This window comes from Styela clava, chromosome 9 (assembly GCF_964204865.1).
Source record: "Styela clava chromosome 9, kaStyClav1.hap1.2, whole genome shotgun sequence".
NCBI lineage: Eukaryota > Metazoa > Chordata > Ascidiacea > Stolidobranchia > Styelidae > Styela > Styela clava.
This window is the reverse complement of record NC_135258.1, coordinates 9587404-9613592: the sequence shown is the minus strand read 5'-3', so window position 1 is coordinate 9613592 and position 26189 is coordinate 9587404. Positions and strand designations below refer to the sequence as shown.

The 26189-nt window shown below is 33.5% G+C and overlaps 2 protein-coding genes across 3 annotated transcripts in view; both read left to right on the top strand.

Annotated features, from left to right (window-relative positions):
* Positions 1-2189, top strand: LOC120340116 (uncharacterized). The gene is made up of 3 exons (XM_039408369.2): positions 1-134; positions 1305-1461; positions 1968-2189. The coding sequence occupies exons 1-3, from the start codon at positions 39-41 to the stop codon at positions 2033-2035; spliced, it is 321 nt and encodes a 106-aa protein (XP_039264303.2). The 5' UTR covers positions 1-38; the 3' UTR covers positions 2036-2189.
* Positions 2190-5526: 3337 nt separating this feature from the next.
* The window catches only part of LOC120339564 (uncharacterized), a 40774-nt gene continuing 20111 nt past the window's right edge, over positions 5527-26189 (top strand). Inside the window, exons 1-17 of one of the 2 annotated variants that reach the window (XM_039407721.2) lie at positions 5527-5699; positions 17260-17421; positions 17587-17686; positions 18123-18322; positions 18695-18823; positions 18962-19090; positions 19438-19569; positions 20085-20207; positions 20342-20467; positions 21184-21309; positions 21387-21509; positions 21679-21801; positions 21900-22022; positions 22564-22680; positions 22895-23017; positions 24551-24682; positions 25097-25225. In XM_039407721.2, the coding sequence (XP_039263655.2) occupies positions 5639-5699; positions 17260-17421; positions 17587-17686; positions 18123-18322; positions 18695-18823; positions 18962-19090; positions 19438-19569; positions 20085-20207; positions 20342-20467; positions 21184-21309; positions 21387-21509; positions 21679-21801; positions 21900-22022; positions 22564-22680; positions 22895-23017; positions 24551-24682; positions 25097-25225 (2158 nt within the window). In that variant the 5' untranslated portion in view covers positions 5527-5638. Of the gene's footprint in view, positions 5700-16733; positions 16893-17259; positions 17422-17586; positions 17687-18122; positions 18323-18694; positions 18824-18961; positions 19091-19437; positions 19570-20084; positions 20208-20341; positions 20468-21183; positions 21310-21386; positions 21510-21678; positions 21802-21899; positions 22023-22563; positions 22681-22894; positions 23018-24550; positions 24683-25096; positions 25226-26189 lie in introns of those variants that run through there. The other variant, XM_039407720.2, reaches the window with a different exon arrangement.

The window sequence follows — 26189 nt, the reverse complement described above, 5'->3', positions numbered from 1 at the left end:
TACAGAATTTTATCTATAAATTTCAAATTAGATTGACTATGGGTTTAAAATTTATAGCTACGATCTTGTTTTGTCTCCTGTTCTCGTCAGTTTTTTCTTTTCCATCAAAGAAGCATGAACAGGAACTTGTCGAGGTGAGAAAATATATACCCTTACCACTGCGTTTATTCTTGAATCATATCTATATGCTGTGCGAGACCAGAATTCTCCAAATTCACGTCGTTAAGTTTCTAGCGTTCTGAACCTAGTTCATAAGCTGTGAAATCACGTTCTTTGGTGTTTATTGTATATTTTATTTTGATTACATGGAAAATATTTGCTCATAGCAAGGTCACGAGCACTCACTCAGAAGGAAAAAAAGAGATCTCTGAGAAAACTTGCGGACAAACACATAAGTTCCGAAAGCTGGTGATACAATAAAGAATTATATCGGTAACTAACGAGTTAGTAATTAACGATGACCCAAGAGTTGAAGCAGCTCATACAGATAGGATGTGATGAATTCCGCATAAATGAAGTTTTTGGAAAACAATTTTTGCAATCAAATATAAAGCGACAATCAACAAAGCTGAAAATAGGATAAACTACATTGAAGTAGCAATTCGCGATCATTATCAAATTAGGAACTGATGTCAATAAAATTGCACGTATATTTTAGTTGGGACAGATAATTTGTTCAATTCTGTTTTAAGCACGGAGCATATGCTAGTAATTATAGATATTGCGGAAATTTCATTTATTGCTATGTTGAATGAATAATTTGCACAACAAATATCTTATCCACTTCAAAGTTCAATTCATGTAACTGCTACCAGCTGAATACACAAGCTTCTGTATTTGCTTTAAACTTTGTCGTTGTGGTTTCCCCACCGCTCTCAGACGTGCGATTATAAATTGCACTATTGGATGGCACATGGATATATCGGGACGTTTACTGTGCGACCTCACAAACACTTGATCGCCTTACCTCACTACTTCAGACTATCATTTAGTAATTTAATTAAATCTCCACATATTACAATTTCCTTATTTGTCTATAGTTGGTGAGTTTTGAGTATTTTATGTTTATATCCTATAACTTTTGCGTCGGGATTTAAAAATCATTCACTTGAAATTTTCAAATTGTTAGAAAAAAAATGGTATAGATAGACCGATTGAAATTTTTTTTTTATTTTAATTATTGTTTGCATATGTGGATTCTGTATTCACACTTGGAACTTTGGTTTTGAGCGTGGCTGTAAATTGAAAAAATAAAATAGAGATTTAATTGCAAAAAGGTAATATTTACAAATTTTTGTGGACAGTTTCAAGAAAACCAACTTTCAGAAGAAGGAAGAATAATAATGCGTAAAATAGGATTGCGCATGTTGGCAGAACTCTGTCTTGTAGATGAACCAGAACCAACAATTTATCAAACTATTTGCATACCAGCTTTAGAAAATGAGAGAAAAGCCAAAAAGGGTAATGTAGTGAACTAGTTGAAAAAATACATTCGCTCACTGGCAATCACCTATTGATTTATATAATGTGAAAGTTGAATTCAAAATGATCAATAAAAGCACAACTATCATAGAACTCGCAATTTTTCTCATTGCAACTGCTTATGGGTAGCATATTCACAAAAAGTCCCTGAGCAGGCCTTATTTGAAGCAAGACCCCAAACCAAACGGACTGCGCGGGGTCTGGTTTGGGCAAATTTAGGATGATAACCGTAATTAAGATTTTGTAATAGAAGATTAATTCATCGTTACATTTTATCACTAAAACACGAATAAATTAACTTTACTCTGCGAGTCTTGTGTGTAAGAAATAAACACAGTGACTTGTATATGATTATATTGTTTAAATTAACCATATAGACTTAGCGAAAGACCTACTGCGATCGCATAGATTGCGATTCCCCAAGGTCGTCCCTGACTGGGTTAACCATACACTTCCTGACTCAAGGTGTTTCGTTTTTATATTAGGTATCGTTGCACGTTCCTGCATGTGTGCCGTCGCAGATCCAGTTTGTTTTGCAGCCTGTCCAGTCTAATTTTGTCATCAACAGAAGACGATGGATTTTCTCTTCGTGTTTTCTGTATTTTGTCAAAGTCAAATTTTCAATTTTTTTTCAATGTTTAATTAATTGGTAATATTTGCGAAACTTGAAATTGCGTTTTTTTCAATAAGTAATAAAAATTTCGTTAATTTGAGTCATATTGTGTTATTGAGACGAAGGACTATGTGTTAGCATAAAGATTTTCAAGTAACTGAAGTTCAGAAAAAGTCTGAATCATAATTAGGCAAATCATAAATATTGCTTAATATTAAAACTGGAGTCCTAAAAATAAATGTTCATCAGCAACATTCCCTGAAGTTACTGAATTGTTTTATACAAAACGAAGCCTATTCTGCATCACTACATTAAAGAAATAATTGACATTGTAGACTTTTGTTGAGTTGTTTTGGTACAACACACGTGACTATAGTGTTTTTCAATTCCAATCTGCATCTGAAAATATAAATCTACGCAAAAAGGCTGATTCCTCAGAGTGCATTACAACTTCTGATTTGCATCCACAGCACACACAATAAAACAATTTTACTAGGCGATTATCAGACAGTCTACTCTTAGATATAGGCTTTCGAGCAGGTGTCAATATATCACGAAGTCGAAAAGATAGATTTTAGAGAAGATTATTTTACATGTGATTTAATGTCATTAATATGAAAAATTGGCGTTATATCTGCAGTCTTCAAAACACCAAAATCTGAAAATTAATTTATTTCTATAAATAGGACTTCGACAGTGCAACCAACTAATGGTCTTTTCGGCTATGCATGGGTGAAATAATTAAGACTTTGATATAGACAATAAGTATGAATTACACTTTTCTACATATACATCTAACGTCACCAGCTGTTTTCGAATTTTGGGTTGAAATGCGGTCGAGAGTATATTTTCGGTTCTCTGTAAACCCTTTCGCTCGGGATTAAATAAGATGTTCCCCATGTTACGATTAGCAACCCAATAATTCATCACAACATTATGTTGGTTTTCTTTTGTATTATCATTACACTAATTGATTGATTTAAAGGTAAGCTACATTCATCGTATTGTCTGTATTAAGCAAGGACACGATGTAATCGCGATATATAAATATATTGTTAAACGGTTACTTATAAAGATGGATGTTTATGGAAATTTTTGCATAACGCTGTAAGTAAAATGCGTAACATTTAAATCCAGGTTACATAAAAATATAATATTATTTTCTCATTCAAACCAATGCCGGCTATTTCCACGACATTTCGAGGCTAAAGAATTCGCAATGTTTCCAACGGATTGATGGAAGTGAATACGGAACCATTACCTGTAAAACCACAGTGAATTTAGTTTAAGCTGTCAGCGGGTTGAACGATGATTCATTTATCCATGCATGTAACCAACGCAGAATTGTGTTCTAGAAATTTCTAGGCTGCGCTTCAATGAACTTTAAAGGCGTGTTTACTTGTTATGCACGGAATAATAAGATTCATTATTTTGCAGAATGCGATGGGTTGAGAAGTATCCATATTAATATATTATACATGCGAACATTCGATTTCAATAAGAATTTATACGGATAGAAGCATTAGGGACGATATTTTAAAAATAAAGTTCCGGTAATTGAAAAATGTAAACATGAAATAGGTCGTCCAATAGAACCTTGGTAAAGGTAGAAAATTTTGTCGAAATTTAATCATAAAACAAATCCGTTCAAAAACCAGATGCTTTTCTCGCTCCCCGTTACTCACTCAAAATGATCACCTTAATAATAGTTCGATTAAACTTGTGAGACATTCTAAGATATATGAAATTAATTGAAAGCTGAAATGAATTGGTAATTTAAAAAAAATGTGGACAAACAGCAATACAGTCGACTACAAACTAAATATAGTGAGAAGTTCTGCCTTTGCGGGAAATTATTCCGACTGCAGGTAGCTGATTGCTATTTTAGTACTACCATTCGTAGACAACAGTTGATTAAACGAAGAAATTTTTCTCTGAGTGAATCGGATTTCTAATCTATCAATTACGTGTTGAATCACTGAAGCAACATGCAGACAAAGAATTGATAACCGAACGTTGATGCTATTTTAGGATCAGGAATATGTTTTTGATTTCCGACTTCATAACTCAATTTCGACTTGAAAGCAGAACTAGTTATATATATATATATATATATATAGAGTAGAGAATACGCAACAGTACACATCATCCATACCAGATGCGTAAAATACAGATAATGTTAGCTATAGTAGAAGTATTGTAATAACTATATTTTATTATATACCTACCGCTATAACTAATCTAGCAATTTTATTTGAAACTGATTCAAATTTGTTTTTCTAAAAAATAACGGATTTTGTAATCTCAAAAATTAATGGTTTTCGCGGTTGGGCATTGGCTTTTCACAAATCTTTCAAGAAAAATTTCGCGGTTGCGATGTTACAGGGTGTATTATTTTTAAACCAAAAGATGCTAAATAACGCGAATGAAGCGTGAAATTATTTTACGATCGAAGAATCTAGAATACACAGCATATGAACTTTAAATTGTAAGATTTGACAGAGGCCTTTATATCTCAATTAGCTTATTTTTAGGTTGGAAATTGTAGATAAGTTTAATGTAAAGCATTATTAATTTATAGAAGAAGAAAGCTTTATAGAATATTTCAATTATTTTCGAAAGTTCAAAGATTAATCAGCTTTGTATACTCGTGTTACCAAATTGTAGTGTGACAGAGATACATTGAGTTCTGTAGCTGTGGAAGTAGTATTTTCAAGAACAGTGTAAAAATTACATGTAACATACTTATAAAAACTACAAAGATTTCCACATAATTAGGTTTGTGGAGACATTGTTTCCACGTAGCAAGAGATTGGTTGCTTAATATTATCTTACCATCTTACTCAACGATACAAGGTAACGAAAAAAAAAAATATAAAATATTTCATCAGGGAGCTGAAATTCATAGAGCGTTTAATAGTTCAAGAATGGGGCGTTTTCTGACGCTTTTAGATGTTTCACATCGGCGCATTGACAGTCAACAAGAACCTTTTTTTCACAAACAATAAAAGAAAATAATTTCATATACGTGAGGAACGCAACTAAAGTATATTTAGTTGTCTAGTCACTGCAGGCAGCACACTGCGTTTGTATTTTTTGTGCCGCTCAGACAAAAACGTAAGATTTTCCATTGATGTGAACCCCCATCAAAATTTAATCAAACTTTTGAGCAAGTGACTTATTGATTTGGACCACTTATTTTTGAGTGGGGTATCACATTGGTTATAAATTATTGCCAAAATCTACGAAATATAAAACTGTAGAAATATGTGTAGCTTTGTCTAAAACACCGCGATATTTTTATTAGAATACACAAGAGTTTTAATCGAGATCTAAAATTATCGACAATATATACGGAAGTATGGTAAAATGAGTCGATTTCGTTTCTGCGTTGCGTCATTGAAGTTTCTTTTATTTTTTTCATTAGCTCATTTTTTATTTAAGGGGTAATTTTACCCTACGTGTACTAATCCTCAAAGAATATTCTTGGATACGGAAATTGTATATTGATGCGACCAACTGACTGACCATCCACCAACTGAGATGTTGTTGAAGATTTTCTCACTCGCTCTTCTATATTTGATTCCTTCATCCTGTGGTCAAGGTAAGGTTACGTGCTGTTCAATTTCCAAGTGTTCCGTTTTCACTATTTTCTGAAATAAATCTAACAATATATTATGTTTTAATAATATATTTAATAATTTGAAAATCTGGGCAAATGGCTTCAGACCCAGATTTTTATTTTGTTTGGGCGCGTTCTAATTAGCAAAATCATAGCCAATTTTGCAATAATTTGTTTAAAGTTGCTTCTGTATTTCTCATATGTACACGAAGAAGTGTAAAGCAAAGTGGATATGTTATTTTCCAATTGAAATAATTCTTTACTTGGTTATTAAAAACCACTAGGTGTAATAGTGAGCCACAATGAACACAAAATTGCCACCGCCCAGCTTCCGCTCAATAATGAGGTCCATTAGAGAGAACTCGCTTAAAAAGTCCCAAAAGTATACCCATAAAAGTTGAAATTTTCGGAAAAAAAATTCTTTAGTAAGTACACATTCACCATTTAATATTCAAATCACTTTCTAAAAAAATTGGATTTGCAAACGTCTGCTATAATGTTTCAAATAAAAACTGTTATTGGTGTATTCTGAATTGCTGACATGAGACAATGTAAACCCCAAAAATAAGCTTACGCCAGTAATTTTCCACTTCGCTTCTTTTTGCTCTACACACCTGACTGCATATGCAATGTATTGTTTTCACAGTAAAGAAACAATTGTTTTTTGTTCCCCAGTAAAAGCTTTTATTACCTGTACAAGGGTCAATCATGTTAAAATAACCCAGCATCACCTGCATGAAAGAAATTTACTTTCTACTCCTATAGTGGTACTAAAATTATCATTGCGAAATGCTTAAAATCCTGGGCCTGTATAGCGTGTTAGAAACAATGATCGACTGAAGAAATCTCTGACTTCTCTTGAAATCAGGCCTTATCACATTATGGAAACCCAATTAGACGGGATTCTAATATAGTCGATGATTGTTTTTACTTAATTGTAAATCGAAGAAAGAAACAGTACTTTTATAGCACAACATTAATTTTGAGTAAACTTGACTTCATTCTTATATTTGAATAAGCATTCTGTTAAAATTAAGAAATGATTTTAGTCCGACCTCAACCATGTGTAAAACATAAATAAAAACGCATTAGTTCTTTCCATCACTGTCTTTGATTAAACAACAGCTTTTTGGTTGATACTAAACTTTAACCCAATTTTCATATGTATGAAACCCGTCTCCTACAAAAATTTTCATTTTCAATCGCAAATTAGTTGAGATAATTTATTTCTAATACTAGTTTTATTTCAAAATGATCAAATTCTTGATGTATATCTCGGTCTAAATTTAATGTTAAGAATTTGTGTATATCAGCACAGTTGTATTGATGTATCAATTTCCCGAGTCTCAAAACTCGGTTAGATAATTACGTCGTATATGCTTCCCATTTAAAAAAATCTCGTCTCGGTGCTGAGTCGTGTTTGAAGATGTTAACTACTCAATCTCATATCTTAACTCGTAACATGTGTCGAGTTCAAATGGGTTCGGCACGATGTTATGACGTCACAGGTTACGTCATTGACTAATGTTATATTTCGTAATATATAACGACAACCACTGTAGCGTGTTAGGTAAAACGTTGGTACATTGGTATACACTTCATGCACTACTAATTTGCAACCTTGCAAGATGAACAAAAACAGGTTGATCATTCCCAAATACGTAGATTTCGTATTTCCGTTTCCTAGCAACAGGGCCTGTTCCTGAAATGAAATCATTTTGTCGTGAATTCAACCGTGAACTTCCTCTTAGTAAGTGGTATAAAAGCTCGTGTTTCTATGCTTGTCACCCACACGAGGTACTGCATGACAACGACGTGATATATGGGTGAAATTTGGGGACTTATGAACAACAATAGCCCGTGTGTAGTGATCCCAATAAAATTTTAAGGCACAGAGAAATAACAATACCTTAAAAAAATGTTCTCACTCGGTTCATCGGTTTCATTATCAAGTGTCTGAATTGCCAGTGATGAACTGGTCAATTGTCGAAATTAGCGTACGCATTACCTATAAAACTTTGTGTTACTCAGACAAAATATTCGAAATCTAGCATCAGATATTTCTCAAATTGCAAACATATAATAAATACGATCACGACATTCTATGTTAGCTGCAGTGATTAAACGTTATGTTTCCATGCTAAGTTAAAAAATTACATATTTTTTATGTTTTGGAAGATTGTAGGTTTATATACATTTGGCGCATTTATAATCCTCCGAGACACGAGTTTCATTTTATTGATTTTATAAGGACGGTGATTCCCAATAACTGATACTCAGTACGATTCATTTCCTCAGTCCTGTTTACTTGCTTATATTCCCTGAACTATAGTTCGGGTTTTGGGTCATCCACTCTTTAATATAGGGATGGACTATTATAGTTAGGCTTACCATGCGTCCCGCTATAGACGCGACAGTCCCAATTTTTTACAAGCTGTCCCGCCCGATAGACTTAAATGTCCTGATCATGCGGTGTGGCAGTCATAAATATTATTTTATTTAATAATAATACAGGAATTTTATTTTCACGGATGCAACCCGTTATTTCTGATTCATCACCCACTTCACTACTTCAATAGGAAAGAGAGTGAGAACTACTATATTGTTATGCCATAACTATTATATGTTTAATACGCCAATTTAATATCTGGCGTCAGCTGTACTGCCATTAAATTATTGAAAATGTTCAACAGAAATTATCCGTTTTTCAATGGTTTTTATTTGAGTTGAATATTTCTAAGCCTTGGAATCGAACTGAGGTTTAATCCAATCCGCACTGTCGCGTTTTTTAATTCAAATAAAAGGTGAGCCTAGACCGCATAGATCAAGGCAGTCTATATTAACTTAAACCCTAGTATAAAATAAATGAATACATATTGCTCGTGATATATTGCTCGTTCAAACCAAAAATTTGTAACCTACCAGTTGATGGCAGCCAGGCGTGGAATCCCACCCAGATATTTTTAGTAATTTCCCTGGTGGGTGAAGTGTGAGCGAACATGTATGAACCCATTTAGAATATCCGTAGTATATATATGTTACCCGCGCTTGATAATACCCATTTATCCAGCAAAGAGTTCATGTGAATCAAGCCAGCGCCCGATGCGCTTGGTTTCTTTTAAATTAACATTGTTTTGGTCAACTTTTCATCGCCCCACTCCGTGTTTTGTGCGTGAACGTAAAAGAATACGAAATAATAAAAAGCGTTTTGGTTTTAGGTCGCGTCTTATCAGGCCTCACTAAATACAAAGACCTGCATATTGTAAGCGACAATTTGTTTATGTGAGTGGTGATAACTTTTGTAAAATCTAGAAACGATGGCAGATCCTTTTAGACTCATATCGATTTATATTTATTGCGAATATAATAAAACTCGCGGTTCAAATTTAACAAATTAGATTCCGCATCACGACTTAACAAAAAATGATAAATAAACATAAAAATGAAACACAAACATGACAATTTATTGGATTTGTTCAGGCCATTGCCTCGACTAAGATATATCTTAAATTTTTTCATTCATTCCGTACATATTGTACGAGATTAGAAATATTGTATCATGTATCTATGACCAATTTAAACGCAATAGAATATAAAAACTGTAATCCGAGAATGACGCATTCACTGAAGACGTTACGAAAATGAAAAAAAATACATCTTCATTTCATAATATCACAAAAATTTGAATACAGTACATTTGCATACATGACAATTTTCCTTCAAGCGAATCGAGAGGGCGCTTGAATCAACACTTGAATTTTTTACCCACGATGCGATAAATTCCAAAAATTTCGCACGTATAGAATATATTATGGATGATACAGAAAGTTCTATGATATAATTCCATGCAAAGAATAAACATTGATAAAACCCGGCTTAGAATACCTACGATTTTGCAAGGTTCACAAAGGGTGCATGCTAGTTGGACTTCAAAGAGAAGAGTATATTTTGGCGGTATTTTGGGTGGGAACAAACATCATGTTATGTGATTCGTAACCGCATGAATTTGGTCTCAATATTGGGGATTTTTCTGACGGAAACTTGAAAATATGTCTGTTTATTCTTTAGACGAAACAGACAAACATACCAAATTATCGGAATGAAACGAACTCACTAAACCAGAAAATTATAGGTGACATATCCACCCACGAAATAACTTTGGAGAGAAATAAATTATTTTGTAACTGAGTCCTGATTTATACATATCATACTAATGGTCCGCACTAAATTCAAATCACAAAACACGCAGTACCTTCGGCTGAATACTTCGTGATCAACAACATGGGTTGTCTATTACAGCGCGCCCCACTCGGGTGATTTCATCTTGATGTGGTAAAATGAGCCACCCCGTCATTGTTTTATTTTTTTTGTTGCTTAGCAACGTCTTGATTACCTTTCCTGAATTTGGAGAAACGGGATAAAGGTATGATGTCATGTTATTCATGTCATTAACGAAAATAAATCTTTTACCTTCTGTTTTTATGTAAGGTGACGGTTAGACATACTTAAAGTGTGGAAAATGAGGAAAAAATGTTATGAAAAAACCCTTTTGTAATATACTAAAAATTGACTGAAAATGAAAAAATATTAACGAAATTACAATGATATTTGCTTAGGATTAATGCGCATCATGAATTTGACCGAGCACTCACTTTTCCATTCATTTTTGACCTCGTGTCCACCTTTTCATAATATTTCATTTTTCACAATTATTTATTTACTCATTATTCAACAAGTAATTTGTGTGATAACCAAGTATTTCAGATCATATTCAATAAAACCACAGTGCCGCGACAGTGCTAAACGATAAAGTTTATGGTCGTCCATTAAAATAGTTTGAACTCAACAGTCAAACAATTTTGGTTTGTTCAAACTCATTATTTTGTAGAACAATAATATTTGCCACACGAGTTATTTTATTAGCCTACTATAAAATTTTAGTCTTCACATTTTATTATGGTTTGGGATGGGTTGAGCCTCCAAAAATTGAGTCCATTTACAACCATGATATACCAGTAAAAAGAACTTAGAGACAATAAATTCATCACGGCGTAATTTACTGATTCACGTCCGATGGCATTGCCAAGTTTAGCAAATATGCCAAAATTTGCAAGTCTATCAAGCGATCACACTGTGTTCTATCTCTAATCATAATCATACTTTTTGATAGGGCGTCGTGATTTGAAGCCTATGATTTTCTCTTTTGAAATTACATCTTTCAAATGCAAAGGTGTTACGTAGATACTATATAAATGTAAATTTAGACAATAGACGTTGATGTAAATCACCAGGCCGGCTTAACAAAACACCGAGTCGTGTATTTTTGTGACGACGCTGTAAAGACGTCTGATTTACCCAAAGTTCGTTTGATCTTTCTGTTAATATTGTGAATAAAAGCGAAAGGAGAAGGGCCAACATCTGAACGAGTAGTAAGTAATTCGAAGGTTCACATTCAAGATTTTTGTAATATGTTACAGCAAGACATATATGAAATGGATGATAGTCAGGGATTCATTTTTAGTCAGAATTTTCAAATTATGTGGTCGACTTGGGGTTTTCGAAACACACATGACTTTATGATTTTGTGACTGGAAATCCGTCCCGAATAAAACAGCTTTATGATTATACTGTGACGTTGATAAAATTATAATAATTAGCTACAGAATAATTTTCAGTGAACAGATGAGAGGAAAATGATTGGGACTGTTTTCAGTCCTTGATGATGAGAAATGCAGTATTCAGCGTTTTGGACATCAGTGTAAAACAATTAAGTCGTTTCAGTACTAAGTGTTATCAATACATAGAATATAAAAATATAAAACAATGAAGTATTGTAAATGTTTCAATTTTTGTAGTAACGTAAAGTACGGAATTCTGAAAGTTTCACATCAACCTTTAATCTATCGTGCATCTGAACCATAACTTGGGTGTGAAAAAGAAATAAAATATCCCGACATACTCAGATATAATTTCCGACAGAAATGAAAGTAGGGGATGGCCTTTCGAGGTTTAGCATGATGTCCCCAACAACAAAATTGCGTCCACATGCTGGTTTCCACATAACAGAATAAATTAACCAGAAAATAATTTTAGTACAATAGTCGCAACAAATGGTCATTCATGGATTAACACAGTCTTGTTACAAATAGTATTCTTTTGATGTTCAATTATTCTATTATTTCATGTGGGTTTTAAAAGGGCTATAAACAAAGCTAGAAGGATATACGTTTGCAAAACTTATTGTAAAGCTTTGAGGAAACTAGGGATTTCTTATAATTTGTAGATTATGTTAACAGTGAAATAAAACGAAGTATTTTTATTGCCAATTTATACCTAAATCGCCTTTTTGTAAATAGCTGTCGAGTGCTCTCTGTAAGTTATAATAGAGAAATCTTTAAAACTATGGAGGCTATATCTAATTCGTTTACTATATCTAATTTTGCTCACACATTCCGCTGGATGTGGATAAAGGATAGAAAAAATAACAAATATGAGTGTTGAAAATTAGAATTATAGCGAGAATTTGAGAGAGCAGCAGTCAAAAAAACAAGAGTGGAAAGAGGGAAAGCTAACCAGAGCGGCAGTCACAAAAATATGAGTGTTTTTACAGATTTCCAATTTTACAGATATGCAGACAATTATTATTATTTCGTTCGCACAAAACAATCAGAATTGGTTCGATTAACATCACCTTTTTTGGATGTATTCGATTCCCGAATTAAAACTTATTTGTTTTAGTCTTAAATTCACAAAATTGTAAGACTATCAGGATATACATTTTGCTGAAAATTGATGGTTCAGTTTGTAATATAACTTTTATGTTACTATGAAAAGCTTGTCGCTTGTCCATGTTGGGTATCTGAATCAAATCGTTGTCTTATCTGCAAAATAGTAGAAGATAGATTATAGTAATTATAAAAAATGTCGTGAATTTTCTTTGATATAATATAACCTCAATTTTGGAGAAGACGAAGTTCAAAACCTCAATCAAGTTTATCTGCCAGCAAGTAGAACAAATGGAAGGGTCACGTAATCAATGAAGTGGATCGTGTTTAACAACGAACCACGTATAAATTTATTCATAAATATTTATTTTTATAAAATTGGATAGGTTTATTTGTTTTTGGATTAGGAAATGTAATATTTTGAAAAGCAAAACTGAGTTTTCGATATTACCACTTTTTCCCATTGTTGATCATTGTTTAAGTACTGCAAATTAAAGATTTTACCTTTTAAAGGGTTTATTTCCATTCTTGAAATGTATATTGTATAATCAGAGAAATCGTCAGTCCACAACTGTCTCATTCCTAGGAATGTTTGTCAGAAGTTAACAGAATAATCGGCAAAACCATAATTTGTTTTTTTTATTTTCATGACCAAACCTCGATTTTGATAAATGATAAAATGCCGGATACGGGCGTAAAAGAATGTGACGTATTGTTGTTAATTTTACGTTACCCATATCACGCAAAAATGACGCACAAAGGTCCCACCCTTAAAATCCAAAATCATTTCTACCAACACAACAAGTGATAATGAAGTCTTTTATTTCGTATAAATGTTTCGTGACTGGTAAATATTAGGAGAATGGGATATTACTTTCGACGCAGCATACAGTACAGTGATATATTGTATGAATCATAAATAGTTTAAAATTGATTTCTTTATATGATTTTGAATTATATAAGTTACTTCGGTATACAAACATTGTTTGTATTTTATTTGCGACTTAAAGATTTTATTGTATTTACTGTGAGACTGTGAAGTTAGAGTTTGGGTCAGGAATTGTTTAGTTTTGGGGTAAAAATATGAGTCGAAATACGAAGCCATAAGTTTAGACTTATAAATTTAGGGTCGAAAATTTTTAAACAAAAAGAGAAAAATCAAACAATTTTGTTGTAAAAATTTTGGTATCGCGGTGTCCGGGTCTGAAGGATTTTTTTTTTTTTACTTTAGTTGAGAATCAGATTTTGAAGTCAGATTTGAAGACAACGTTTTTACACTATACAGCATTAAAATATAATATAGCTTGCTGTGTTAGATGGGCTTCTATTAACAAGAAACAAACTATTATAATATACTTAATAATACCCACTAAAAGTAAATTAGTGCCAACTAGAACAGCGAGTTCGGGCCCCAGTAAAGCTTCGACACGGTAAATTTTTCTAATGGGTAAAGTAGAAGAATAGGTATTTGCACCCTTCAACTTTGCTTATTTTACGTTAGATTAACGTTAAAATCAAAACTAGCAAAATATTTATAATTGTTCATAGTGTCAGTAGCTTTCAGCATTTTAGTGGTTTCTGCAGCTTTACTCAGGAACTATTCTCTTTCATTTTGAGTAAACTCTCGTGACCTGACTTTGAGCAAGTTTCTATAAAGTAGCAACAAACATTCTTGCAATGGAAAGTTATCGAAAAATTCCGTCTGGGGTCAAATGTCGAGGAAAAATAACTTGTCATTTGTCCAAACCTATTCGGAAAAAAAGGAGGTCGGGCGAAGCGTGAAGTTTCCGTACACATAAGTATAAGAGAAATTTCCAACAGTCAATGGAAATGTAAAAGATTTAGAAGTTGAAGTTAAGACTAAAAATAAACGTGCAAAATTGCGCAACTCTCGAAACTCATTTTACTCTTGTGCAATAGACTAAATATGGGCGAACGATAAAACGCATCAAAAATAGTTCTAGCGTTTTTCTTTTTTTTTTCAAATTTAGGAATCTGTTCTCTGTTACGATGTGGGTGGGACACGGTTCTTTGCACGCCTGGTATTTGGAGAAGTAATCTTTTTTATTTAACATATTTCGCCGGTAAAATCACACGAAGTGCATTTGGGGAATTCTGAAAAGCATGCGGTCACATCAGCGTATTTAAAGGAATGCATATTTTAAACATCAAAAATTGGGAATTTTAGCACAAGACATAGAATGTGGATTTTCTATCCAATTTCCAGTCTCCAATATGCCCCACCCAAATATTCAGTGAATGAGCGTGTTTCAAAGGAAATTATGATACCAGTTATGGTGAGACATTGTTTTTTACGAAAATTCAGAAATAATAATAGGCGTCAATAAATTTTGGAACGATTTTAGAGCGTTATAAGCTCAGAAGTCAAGTTACATTTCTATAGAAACAACTCTCGAATAAATTGAGCCCATCTTTTGAGTAGAACAAATGTTTATATTTTTCTAATGCGGCTCATACATCATCCTTCCCGATTATTATGATATGAAGCAAATATGCGTGTGGTGTGTTTCAGCTACCCGGTTTCTGTCTTAATGAAAAAGGCACTCGGTGATAAAAAAGAATTTTAAAGCCACGCATTCGATCGAAAATCTATTGCATTTCAAGTTATGCTACAACCGATCCTTTGGAACCATAACCGCTCTGAACAGCAATTTGCAACCTTTAGCATAAAAAAAATATAATAAAACTAATGAAAATAGATATGTTGATTGTATAGTATCAATGCTACTTCATATAGTTAGTGGAATTTGAAACTTTACATCACCAACAACTTTCAAAAATGCTTTACAGCAAGTTTTGTAAAAAGGTCTTCAATTTAGTATACACATAATGAATACCAATTCATTTTTTGGAAAGCGTAACGCGACACAGTCGTGACTATGTACAGAATAATAAAAAGTTTATATAAACCCAATCATATATCGAGCTTTTCCAAATTGCAATCTCAACAACGCTTGGTTGAACATGAATAAATTTTAAACTTGTGGCTTTGAGTAATACTTTAGAAATGGATCACGTAATGGGCAAACCCAAGCCGATATCTTTCTGGTCAATTACAGTGCCTTAAAAAAATATTATATAAAAAAAAGAAAACGCTTACTTTATATAGCACATAACACACATCGATACTCTAGTATCGCAAAAAAAAATTCAAAATAACATATTTGTTGTGATTCAAAATTAGTCGAACAATGCGAATGCAGAAAAGGAATTTTTCTGTAGAGTGATTCTAGTAAACAAATTGTCAATGCTTTTCTAGTTATAATATGTTCGATTTGAATCGAATTTGAATTTGTCGTTTAAGTCTTTCGATATTTTGGGGGGACTGGGAACTATCTTTGATCAAACACAATTAATTACTAACACATTGAAAAACATTTTATTTCGAGAGAAACAGACTAAAATTTGAGTGCGTATAATTTTACCAATTAAATCAAACATCCTCCTAAATGATTTGACTTTTCACTGCGGCCAATGGAATCTATATTGCGTAAATCAATATAAGAACAAATATGAGCTTTTTGTATTTTAAATCAAAATAGACTTGCCTAGTCGTACTAGATTATCTTATACTTTGGAAATTTTCCTAAAAACGTTTCAGATTAGACTTGCGTTCTTGACTTGCTTCATTGCTTCGAAAATCTCTTTCTCGGCGAGCTTCCAGGTATAACGAAGTCGTCCTAAGACGGGGTTTTAACGCTTGAACGCATGGATAACCTGAAAGCATGCACTCGCTCAGTCTCGAGAATAACACGTAATTGGGCGTAACCCATAGGGTGCCTACTTTATAGGAAGGGTCTCATTTGAAAACTATTTCAAGGGAACTAGGTATAGGATTTGGGGGAAAGGCAGTTGAATTTAGGACAACATAGTCCAAATATAACTAAACTCAGGCAGGATAGCATATTGCTTATGCGCAACGTCAAAATTATAAATTCAAATGAAGTTTGTAATTAATTAATAATTTAATCTGAAGTAATTTATTTTTCAATTTTTGGGCTGCGAATGGCGGGAAGCAACAAAGAGTTGAGTTTCGTGGTTTACAAGCATTAAACTGTGGAATATTCTTAACATTTTGAAATTTCGTTTTTTGTTATTTTCTATTTGTATTTGATATACCAATAATATTTATTGGTACGTTTCTTCTTTGAATGTCACAACGTAATATTATACAGTCATCTCTAATGCTATAGACTTTATATAATAATCGCTAAACTATATTATTTCGTTGCACTCTACTCTACACACCATTTAAACTGAAATGTGCTAATTTTACGCTATACAGTGGGTATTAGAATTTGTTATAATTTAGAAAATATATAAAATATTAGATAGATTTAACTGGAAAACAAAATGTTGAAAATTGTTCTTTGTCTGTGCTTTGTAGCACGGATAACGGAGGGACAAATTGAAGGTTATACTGCAGTTGGTGAGTTTCAGTCTTATAAAATGTTTCAACAATGTTTCTTGTATGTCTGAACAATCTGATATTTCGAATCGCAATTTGATAAAATTGCGATGGGAGGTATACCGTGATGAATTTACATTAAAAACATCTTTTTATACCTATAACGATTAGTACTGCGAGTTCTCGTTAGCTCCGTTTATGCGCATTTTAGGATAATTAACATACCAGTCAAATTTTGAAATTCAAATGTGAATATGCTTTTGTTCCATATATTTATATATATATATATTGAAATTTGTTTTTTACAACTTCGTAACTTACAGAATTAACGTGTATTTTTTTGGAAACACAATTTCTTTGCAGTTTTTCATATTGCTCTTATATTTAGCAAATTTCTCCTGCAATCGTGACCAAGAACTTGTGACTAGAACTGGACAAACTGGAAGAGTGCAATCACCTTGCTATGACGGTACAAACATAAATTACCCGAAAGAGTTGACTTCCGGATTCAAACTAGTCAATATCACATTCGACAGTGCATTTATATTTGGTAAGTCAAGAGATTTATAAGAAACTCTATATAGATGCACCGATAAATCGGAATCGGTGGCAGAAATTTTGCCATTTTAAATTAAATTTGAATAAACCTGCTTACAGACAACCTGCCAATTTGTTAAAATTTACTATTTTAACTTTTCTATTTTCACCAACGCAGGATATCGACTTACAATTCTTGACTTTCAACTGGCGGAAAGTGATAGACTTTACATTGGTTCAGGTACGGAAAAAGATGGATTGAATACTCTTGCTATCAGGTGAGTTCCGATCATAAATGTAAATCAATTAATAAAATAAAGTACTCCTGTCCATTGAAAGCCAAAATATATTTTATTATATTTATTTTATATTTTTTTATGATATTTTTATATGTTTTTACATGTTTGTGTGACAAAATGAAATTATTATGCTTATAAATAAAATAAAAAATAGGTTGTTAAGGCGTTTGCCTTTTTCCATTTTTGAAGTTTTGATGGCAACAAGCTAATCCAACTATTACAATGTATGTTTATTTTATTGGTTGAAACTATTTTTGCTTTTTCAACTTTCAAAGCGCAATGCAAATCGTTTGGTATAGAAACAAAAATGAACAAACAAAAATGTTAAATTATACATATTCACATTATTTGCTCGCATATTACATTTGTTATTTAGTATGAAAAACATTTCCATATTATTCAAAATTTTTTTTAGAAATGTTACATTTACTTCGAATTCTACCACTGATGGTTTGATATATGTCCAAGACGTTGAAGACGGGCCTACTGTCGATGTGTTGAATTTAACCGGAAGAAACACGTATGATTTGCAAAACTATGAGACAGCTATTATGGACTTTTACACCGTGGATGACACAATTGGGGGACGAGGTTTTCTCATTGATTATGAAGCAGGTATGGCAGTTCATATGCCGGTTTGAAGTTTTCATATTCGGAAAATATAAAAACATTTTCAGATATCAATCTGAGCTTCAATGTATGGTGAAGTCGATTTTAATTCCGAATCAAATTTGGTTAGCTTGGTTGCAGTCACTCAATTTTATCCGCTGTGAAAATTTGAGCTTTTATCAGCGAATATTAAAGAGCGTAACACTGACGAACGAACTCATTGTCGAGCATTGAAATTAATGATTAGAGAAAAATTGTTCCATTGGGTATATTTACATATAGGCACTAACATGAATCAACGGAATGTGCAATTTTAATCAGTGTATTTTTGTTAGGTTGTTCAGTTATTCAAAACCAATGATATTGTTTTCTTTCTAGACATTAATAAGTGTTTGTTTACTGGCGCTGCTACTCATTGCTTGAATGGAGGAACTTGCTCAAGAACAGGTTTCAATACGGCGTCTTGTGCTTGCACTCCAGCCTGGACTGGTTCGAGATGTGAAACTGGTAAGTTATATTATTCTATTTTTGAGTTTTAGTGTAGAAGGTTAACTTAATGTTTATTCGGCTTATTGAGAATCGATACGACGTTTTCAAAATAGGACATCTCGCTTCATTATCATTATATTTTAATTCTTGTTTCAGATGTGAACGAATGTGATACAACCTCACCTAAACACAACTGTGATGCGAACGCAAACTGCGCAAATACTGCCGGAGGTTTTACTTGCACATGCAAAACTGGTTTCACCGGCAACGGAACACATTGCGAAGGTAGGCTACTAGTTGTACGTCATGGATACCATTTAATCTTCACGTGCTTTCATCGATGTTCAACACTCATGTCGATGGATCACAAAATCATCAACTTCACAGAATCCTCTATCGGCATTGTTTAAAAATGTCTGATCTTTAAAAATCTTGAGTATGTATTTCAAAAAGTTTTCTTCTATTTTATACTGAGCTCTTAGAGCATTAGAATACAGGCATCCACGTGCATTCAATTAATATTATGGAACATTGATCCTTCTATGGGTGTTTGCATACCATGCATGATACGTCGAAATTTTTGAAAGCCTATTATTCAAAACAACTTGAAAACCATGTTATCTTAAAAACAGATATTAACGAGTGCCCTGATGGGGACAATACCCATCTGTGTGCTCTAACCGGAACATGCGCAAACAAGCCAGGTGGATACGACTGTACCTGCAACACCGGATACGAAAATGGAACTGATGGTCCTTGCTCTAGTAAGTAATCAAAGTAATAATTGCATTACATTTCTATTGGTTAATAGGATCATGATATGAGCTTTAATTTTGAGCATGAAGGAAATTCTCACATATATATGTACATATAGGTCGCTCATTGATACCGGTAGAACCCAGCTAAGTGCTGAGCTTTCAGAAAATATCGGCGCACATGCGTGACGAAGGCAGACAAGCGTGACAGAATAAAGTGCGTGACAAAAAAAATTAAAATTAACGGGAACTTTTCATGGAGGAAATGGCGGGTCCTATAAAACTCAGAAAAAAATTTGAAAATCCGGAAACTTTTTTAATTAATTGAAAGTTGAAATCAGGTGGTTTATCGGTTGCGAGATATTTCCTGATAATAACATTCGCTCCAAAAGTAACAACAATATAGAAAAACGATCCATATGTACGATTCGTGTCCAAAAGCTTCTTACCTGCATTGATTGTTGAAATAACCCATACCCAGGTGAATAATCTTTGTGGTCAGAAGTGCTTTATTACTTTTTAAGATATCGACGAATGTACCAGAAATACGGATAATTGTGACACGAACGCAGATTGTTCAGATACAGTGGGAAGTTTCACATGTGCATGCAAAATATTTTATACTGGAAATGGAACCACCTGCGTAGGTACGTTGAATTTGTGTTGTATATGATAAAATTCGATATATATATAAGAAAGCTTGAGAGCTTAAATTATTCCGGCTATCTTCTAATTCTTGGAAATTTTGAATAGTTGTACCTCGAATTTTATGTTTTTTCAGATATTGACGAGTGTACTGAAGGAACTCATGCTTGTGGTGATACCGGTACTTGCGTCAACAAAATTGGTGGATACAACTGTTCGTGTAATCCTGGGTACGAGGGTGGTGTTGGTGGACCATGTACAGGCACGTTTATTTATATCAGGCTTCAAACTTGTCTTTGGCATATCTAATTGGGCTGAAACCCGACAGAAATACTCTGACTTAAACGTTTTCAGTAGATATATATATATTTTCTTTTTCTAAAGTTTGGCTTTCTCTGAGTGTAAAAAGGATGCGTTTATACAAGCTAAATACGCTTCAGCATAATTTCGATTAGAATACGTCCATTTTTTGAAGATTTAATGTGACAATCTTGGTTTTGATTAATTTCTGTGAAAAAAACAAAGGTGCACACATTACTCTATCATACGCCTGTTGATATATTTAGAAATAAATCAAACTTAGAATTATAGAAATAGATAATTAATTACTTTTAATACCGGAGACGATCCATCACCTCTAATCAACACGAAGCAATGTGATACACATCTTGTGTGTCTGCACTAAAAACTTCCTGGGTAGATTTATAGTAATTCTCCTATTGATTTTACAACACAGGAATAAAACTGTTACCAGTAGTAACCTCATTGCGTTTCCCTGCCCGACAGATAATGACAGGGAAGTTTTCATATACAGTATTAAATTGACTTTTATGGATCCAAAAAAAAAAGATATTTCAAGGGCCTTATGATACGGTGCGACTCACGTTCCCTAAAATACAGTATTATATTTTTTCATGAAAATATATTCTGACTATTGTTACGTCATAGTATTAATTTTTTAATCTTATCTATAATCAGATATAAAAGAATGCGATTCACCAACTACGAATGCCTGTAGCGCTCAAGCTGATTGTACCGACACCATTGGAAGTTACTTATGTGCTTGTAAGACAGGTTACACAGGAGACGGAAGAACTTGTATCGGTAAAGTTATAATTTTTGGTCAGATTAATTCATTTGAAATTGCCTTTTTCTAACCTCTTAACAATTATCGTTACCAGATATCAACGAATGTACAAACAATACAGATAATTGCCACGATAAAGCAGATTGTACTAATAACAACGGGAGTTTTACTTGCAAGTGCAAGACAGGATACACCGGGACTGGACAAACTTGTACAGGTGAAGTGCTTTTATGAAATGTTTTATTTCACTATTCTATCTTGTAGTTTTGCAGTGAAATGAAAATTTATATAAGACAAATAAATCTATAATAAAAGGTTCCAAATTATACTCATTGGTGTGAATTATATATTGTATGTCATATAATTTTTATTTTTCATTTATGAAGATATCGATGAATGTGCCACTGAAACAGACACTTGTCACAACAATGCAAAATGCACAAACAATGATGGAAGTTTCACTTGTGCTTGCGAAATCGGGTTTACAGGAGACGGTTTCAACTGCGCAGGTAAAGTTAGAAATGTACACAGCGAGAGTATTCTTCTTCGTTTTATTGCATTAAGACAACAACAGGAGAACATTACACAAATTTTGTTTTGTTTTTAGACAATGACGAATGTACACTCAAGACAGACAATTGCCATTCGAATGCGACATGTGGAAACACTGCCGGTAGTTTCACTTGCACATGCAAGACAGGGTATACTGGAACTGGAATCGAATGTACCGGTATGATTTACTGTTAATCAGACTGTGATTATGAATTAGTTAAAGTATTGAGCAAATAATATATTGTTGAATTAAATTCAAAGATAAGCCATCGAAAAGTGTTGAATTAATTCTAGAAATGAAACAATGTTAGATGAGCTCAACTGCATTTAAGTTTTAGAGGATCCTTGCAATTTAGCATATAGCTTTGCGGACATCACTCTAGGTAAATTTTTGGGCGTGGGGTTTAAATTGGGATCGCTACTCGACTACGCTACCAAGAGGAAGACGAACTTTTTCTAGCCCCAAAAATTTCTAGATATTGATTAGAACTAGAGAGAAATTTTTGATGATAACGATTATAAAAGTAAACTAAAACCCACATATATTGCGTGATATCAGACTAAAAATTGAACATTTTCATTCAAACTAAATTCAAAAAATCGACATTCCATCAAGTATCGTTTTTCCATAATAGATTGATAGATTCATTGACCAGTCATGTATTGTGCATCTATACATGATACATTACGAATGTGCTTATTTGATTTTTCATATGCAGATCAGAACGAGTGTGACACCAACCCATGCGACACGAATGCTGCTTGTACCAACAACGATGGCTCGTTCGCTTGTGCATGCAAATCTGGCTTCACTGGAAACGGATTGACGTGCACGGGTAAATTTTAGTGGGATTGATAGAAAGGGGGGGATTGAAAATTGTGTAAAATGAGAGTGAAAAAAAGCCGAAAACATTATACCAGACATGTTTTGCATTGAGCAATATATATATGTATGTTTGAATTTACCATACTGTATTGTCAAAATAGGCGATATTTTCTGTATCGATATATCGCTGCATCATTTTGTTTTTATTTTAATACTTTATTCAGACGATGATGAATGCACATTAAAAACGGACAATTGCAACACCAGAGCCACATGCACGAATATTCCTGGAAGCTTCAGTTGTGCTTGCAACACCGGATTTACCGGAGATGGAGTAACTTGTGAAGGTAAACATCCGTCGAATAGTTGCTTTTAAACTTTACCTCTGAAAGTTTTCATTTAATTATATAATAAATTTGGCGGACTTTTTCGCGATACAGCTTTACCAAACTCAAAGAGTTGAAGGCGAAAACCGTAGTGATAAAAGAGTGTCAATTTTTTTTGTTTCAACCGCTACTATACACAACGCTTGTTTATTGCAAACAATTTATTTCTTATATAGCAATTTATCCTTGTTTGTCCAATAAATATATATCAGTCCAAATATGCAAATTGGTAGGCAGACGTGATCTTATCGCTTATAGCAAGTAGTGATTGTGTGTGGGCTGTGTTTGGCGCTGACCATTATCGAAATCTCTATGAGGGTTTAATCGATTTTAGGATAAATTCCCGAGTCGAATTGACGCTGCGATCAAATTAAATCAATGTGACTGATTTAAATGAATCGAATAGTTTGTTATAATGCATTCATATAAAAACATGCAACATCGTCAAAATGTATTTTTTGGGGATTACATTTTGTTATATTGTTAAAAGCTGAAGAGTTAAAAAAAACTTAACCACTTTATAACATTTATCTTCTACCGTAAGTATATAATCGTTGTGAACTTGGTTAGCGTTGACTTTTATGACCATGGTGATATGCCATGGACTGCACCGGGAAAAATTCTCCTTGCTGCTGTGTTGGACGCGAAGTGAACTTTTGAATCGTTTTATTAAATTGTCGTTGGGGGTAGTGGTATTCTTCTTCTTTCTGTTGTTAATGCTATTAATTTTATTTATTTTAAAAAATCCTATGGGAATTTGTTTTTTACTTCGAAGTTTTGTGTGATGACGTCATCAAAATTAAAAGTTGCGTACCTTGTGGCAGTTCCGTGATCGCATTTCAGCGATATGGTGGTCAGAGTACCGGTACTGTAAAAGATTTGATCTACTTCGTTTTGGCTTTCGTGTTCATATATTTGAGAATTACTCTCTTTTATATATATATATACCGTATTTTCCGGCGAATAAGTCGCTTTTCTAGACCCAAATTTTTGGCCTGATTTTGGGGGAGGTCGTCTTATTAGGCGAGTATGATCATTTTCATTTTTTTGTCGCCTTATTATTGAATCCGGACAATAAAATACCTTCGGCGATAGCATCCCCCACATCCTCATCAGGTTAGTTTAAATAAATCGACATTCTCGTGCTGTGAATCTGAAATTTAAATGCTGTGATTATCATATTTGCATTATCATATATGGATTGAATATTACGCTACAAAAAAAAGTCATAGGCTATTTCAACCAATGCGCAAACGCGGCGACCGCTCGAAAGGCATTGCATGGTAGTTTGAGATGCGATTTTACTACCCCGACTTATTGGCCAGTTATTTGCAAAAACCCATTTTTCATGCTCAAAAACAGGCCTCGTCTTATTCGCCGGGTAGACTTATTCGCCGGAAAATACGGTATTTTCAAATATGCCTATATTATTTTGGTCTGCAAAATTGAAGGTTTTTGATGTTTTAGACAACATTATGTTTTATATTTTTGCAGATATTAATGAGTGCAACAGCGCTTCGAGCAATAACTGTGACGACTTCTCAAGAGCTTCTTGTACTAATACCGTAGGATCGTTCACATGCGCTTGTAAGACTGGATGGAGTGGTAACGGTATCACATGCACAGGTGTGTTGTTTTGTATAACGTTAGTCAGCCACTTAAAAAAACAACTGAAACTCATAGTAATCATTGTTGTATTGAACTACCTTTTCTGAGGTCCAATACTTCTTTGAACGATCTCTCGTTTACTGCTCTGGTTTACTGCTTACTTATTTACCTGAAACAATATATTATGCGTTGGTTTGTGTCATCATAAGAACAAATATATGATGTCACAATAGGTTTATTGATTCGAAGCTGTAGGTTGTAAAATCACATTGAAGACATCAAATATACTACATATATATATATGAAGTGATACCGGTACTGTTATTTAGAAAAGTTGATGGATCGAATATTAGGAGATATAAAAGAGAGAGTGACACATTGAAAGCGTCTATGACACATTCCCTGCATGTTACATTATTAATTGTTTTCCAGATGTCAATGAATGCTCTGATAGCACTTTGAACAATTGTACACTACCTGTTTCAACATGCGAAAACTTGATTGGTTCATTTGAATGTATTTGTAACACACCAGAATACAGAGGAGTGCCTGGAGATTGCAGTTAGTTTTTTTATTATAATTTTAAGTCGTTTTCAAGCTTTTTCTTTTATGTACCAACTTTTATATTTTCTATGGCTATATTCTATAGTTCATCAAACTATACCGCTCATATGATTTGGTCAACATCTACGCTCAAATAACTATGCTGAAAGAAGGATGTTAAAATTTATTTGTTCCAATTTTGCGATTTTTCACATACCAAAATTTTAGGAATAAAAATTTAAATTTGATTGTCGGAATGACTAGGGTAAAGTTATACATACACGACGCTTGCATATTGGTATCGAGGGACCTGAGAAGATCTGCGTATAAAAAAGGTTTTGCTTTAATTGAATAGTGTAGCAAAATTTGGGTGAAATATTAGGTCACGCGTTAGGCTTGAGAGAGTTTCGTACAAAAGTTATTGCTCTCTAGCGCCTCCCACCATCTTCAATAACTAATAATTTGAAATCAATGGTCTAGAGCAGAGGTTCTCAAAGTGCTCCGTACGGAGCCCCAGGGCTCCGCGAGAGAAACCCAGGGGCTCCGCGAGCTATACGATTACTCTTCAAAATACTGACTCAAAATTTTGTAACTGTTCAAAGAAGCAATAACAGCTTTGATAAAATCTGACAAGAATATAGCCTCGAAATATGGTAAAGGGGCGGAAATAAAAAATGACATTGTAGCGCAGCCAGGATTCTTAAGAGGGAGGTGGTTCAAAATTGGAATCGGAAATTTCCGCGCAACATTCTTCGCGATTAAAAAAACGGATAGCGAGATTTCTGTTGCGTAAAATATTCAATCCATGACCGATGGAGCATTTGACGTGTCTCGTCGTTATAATGTAGTTGTGCTCATCGTTACTCACGTTTGATTCGAGATTACTATTAGGATTACTAAAGTGTAAGAATACTATTCTAAAATAACATAAAATATGTGATAAACTGCCAACTATAAATAAATTGGGGTCGTATTTTTGCGA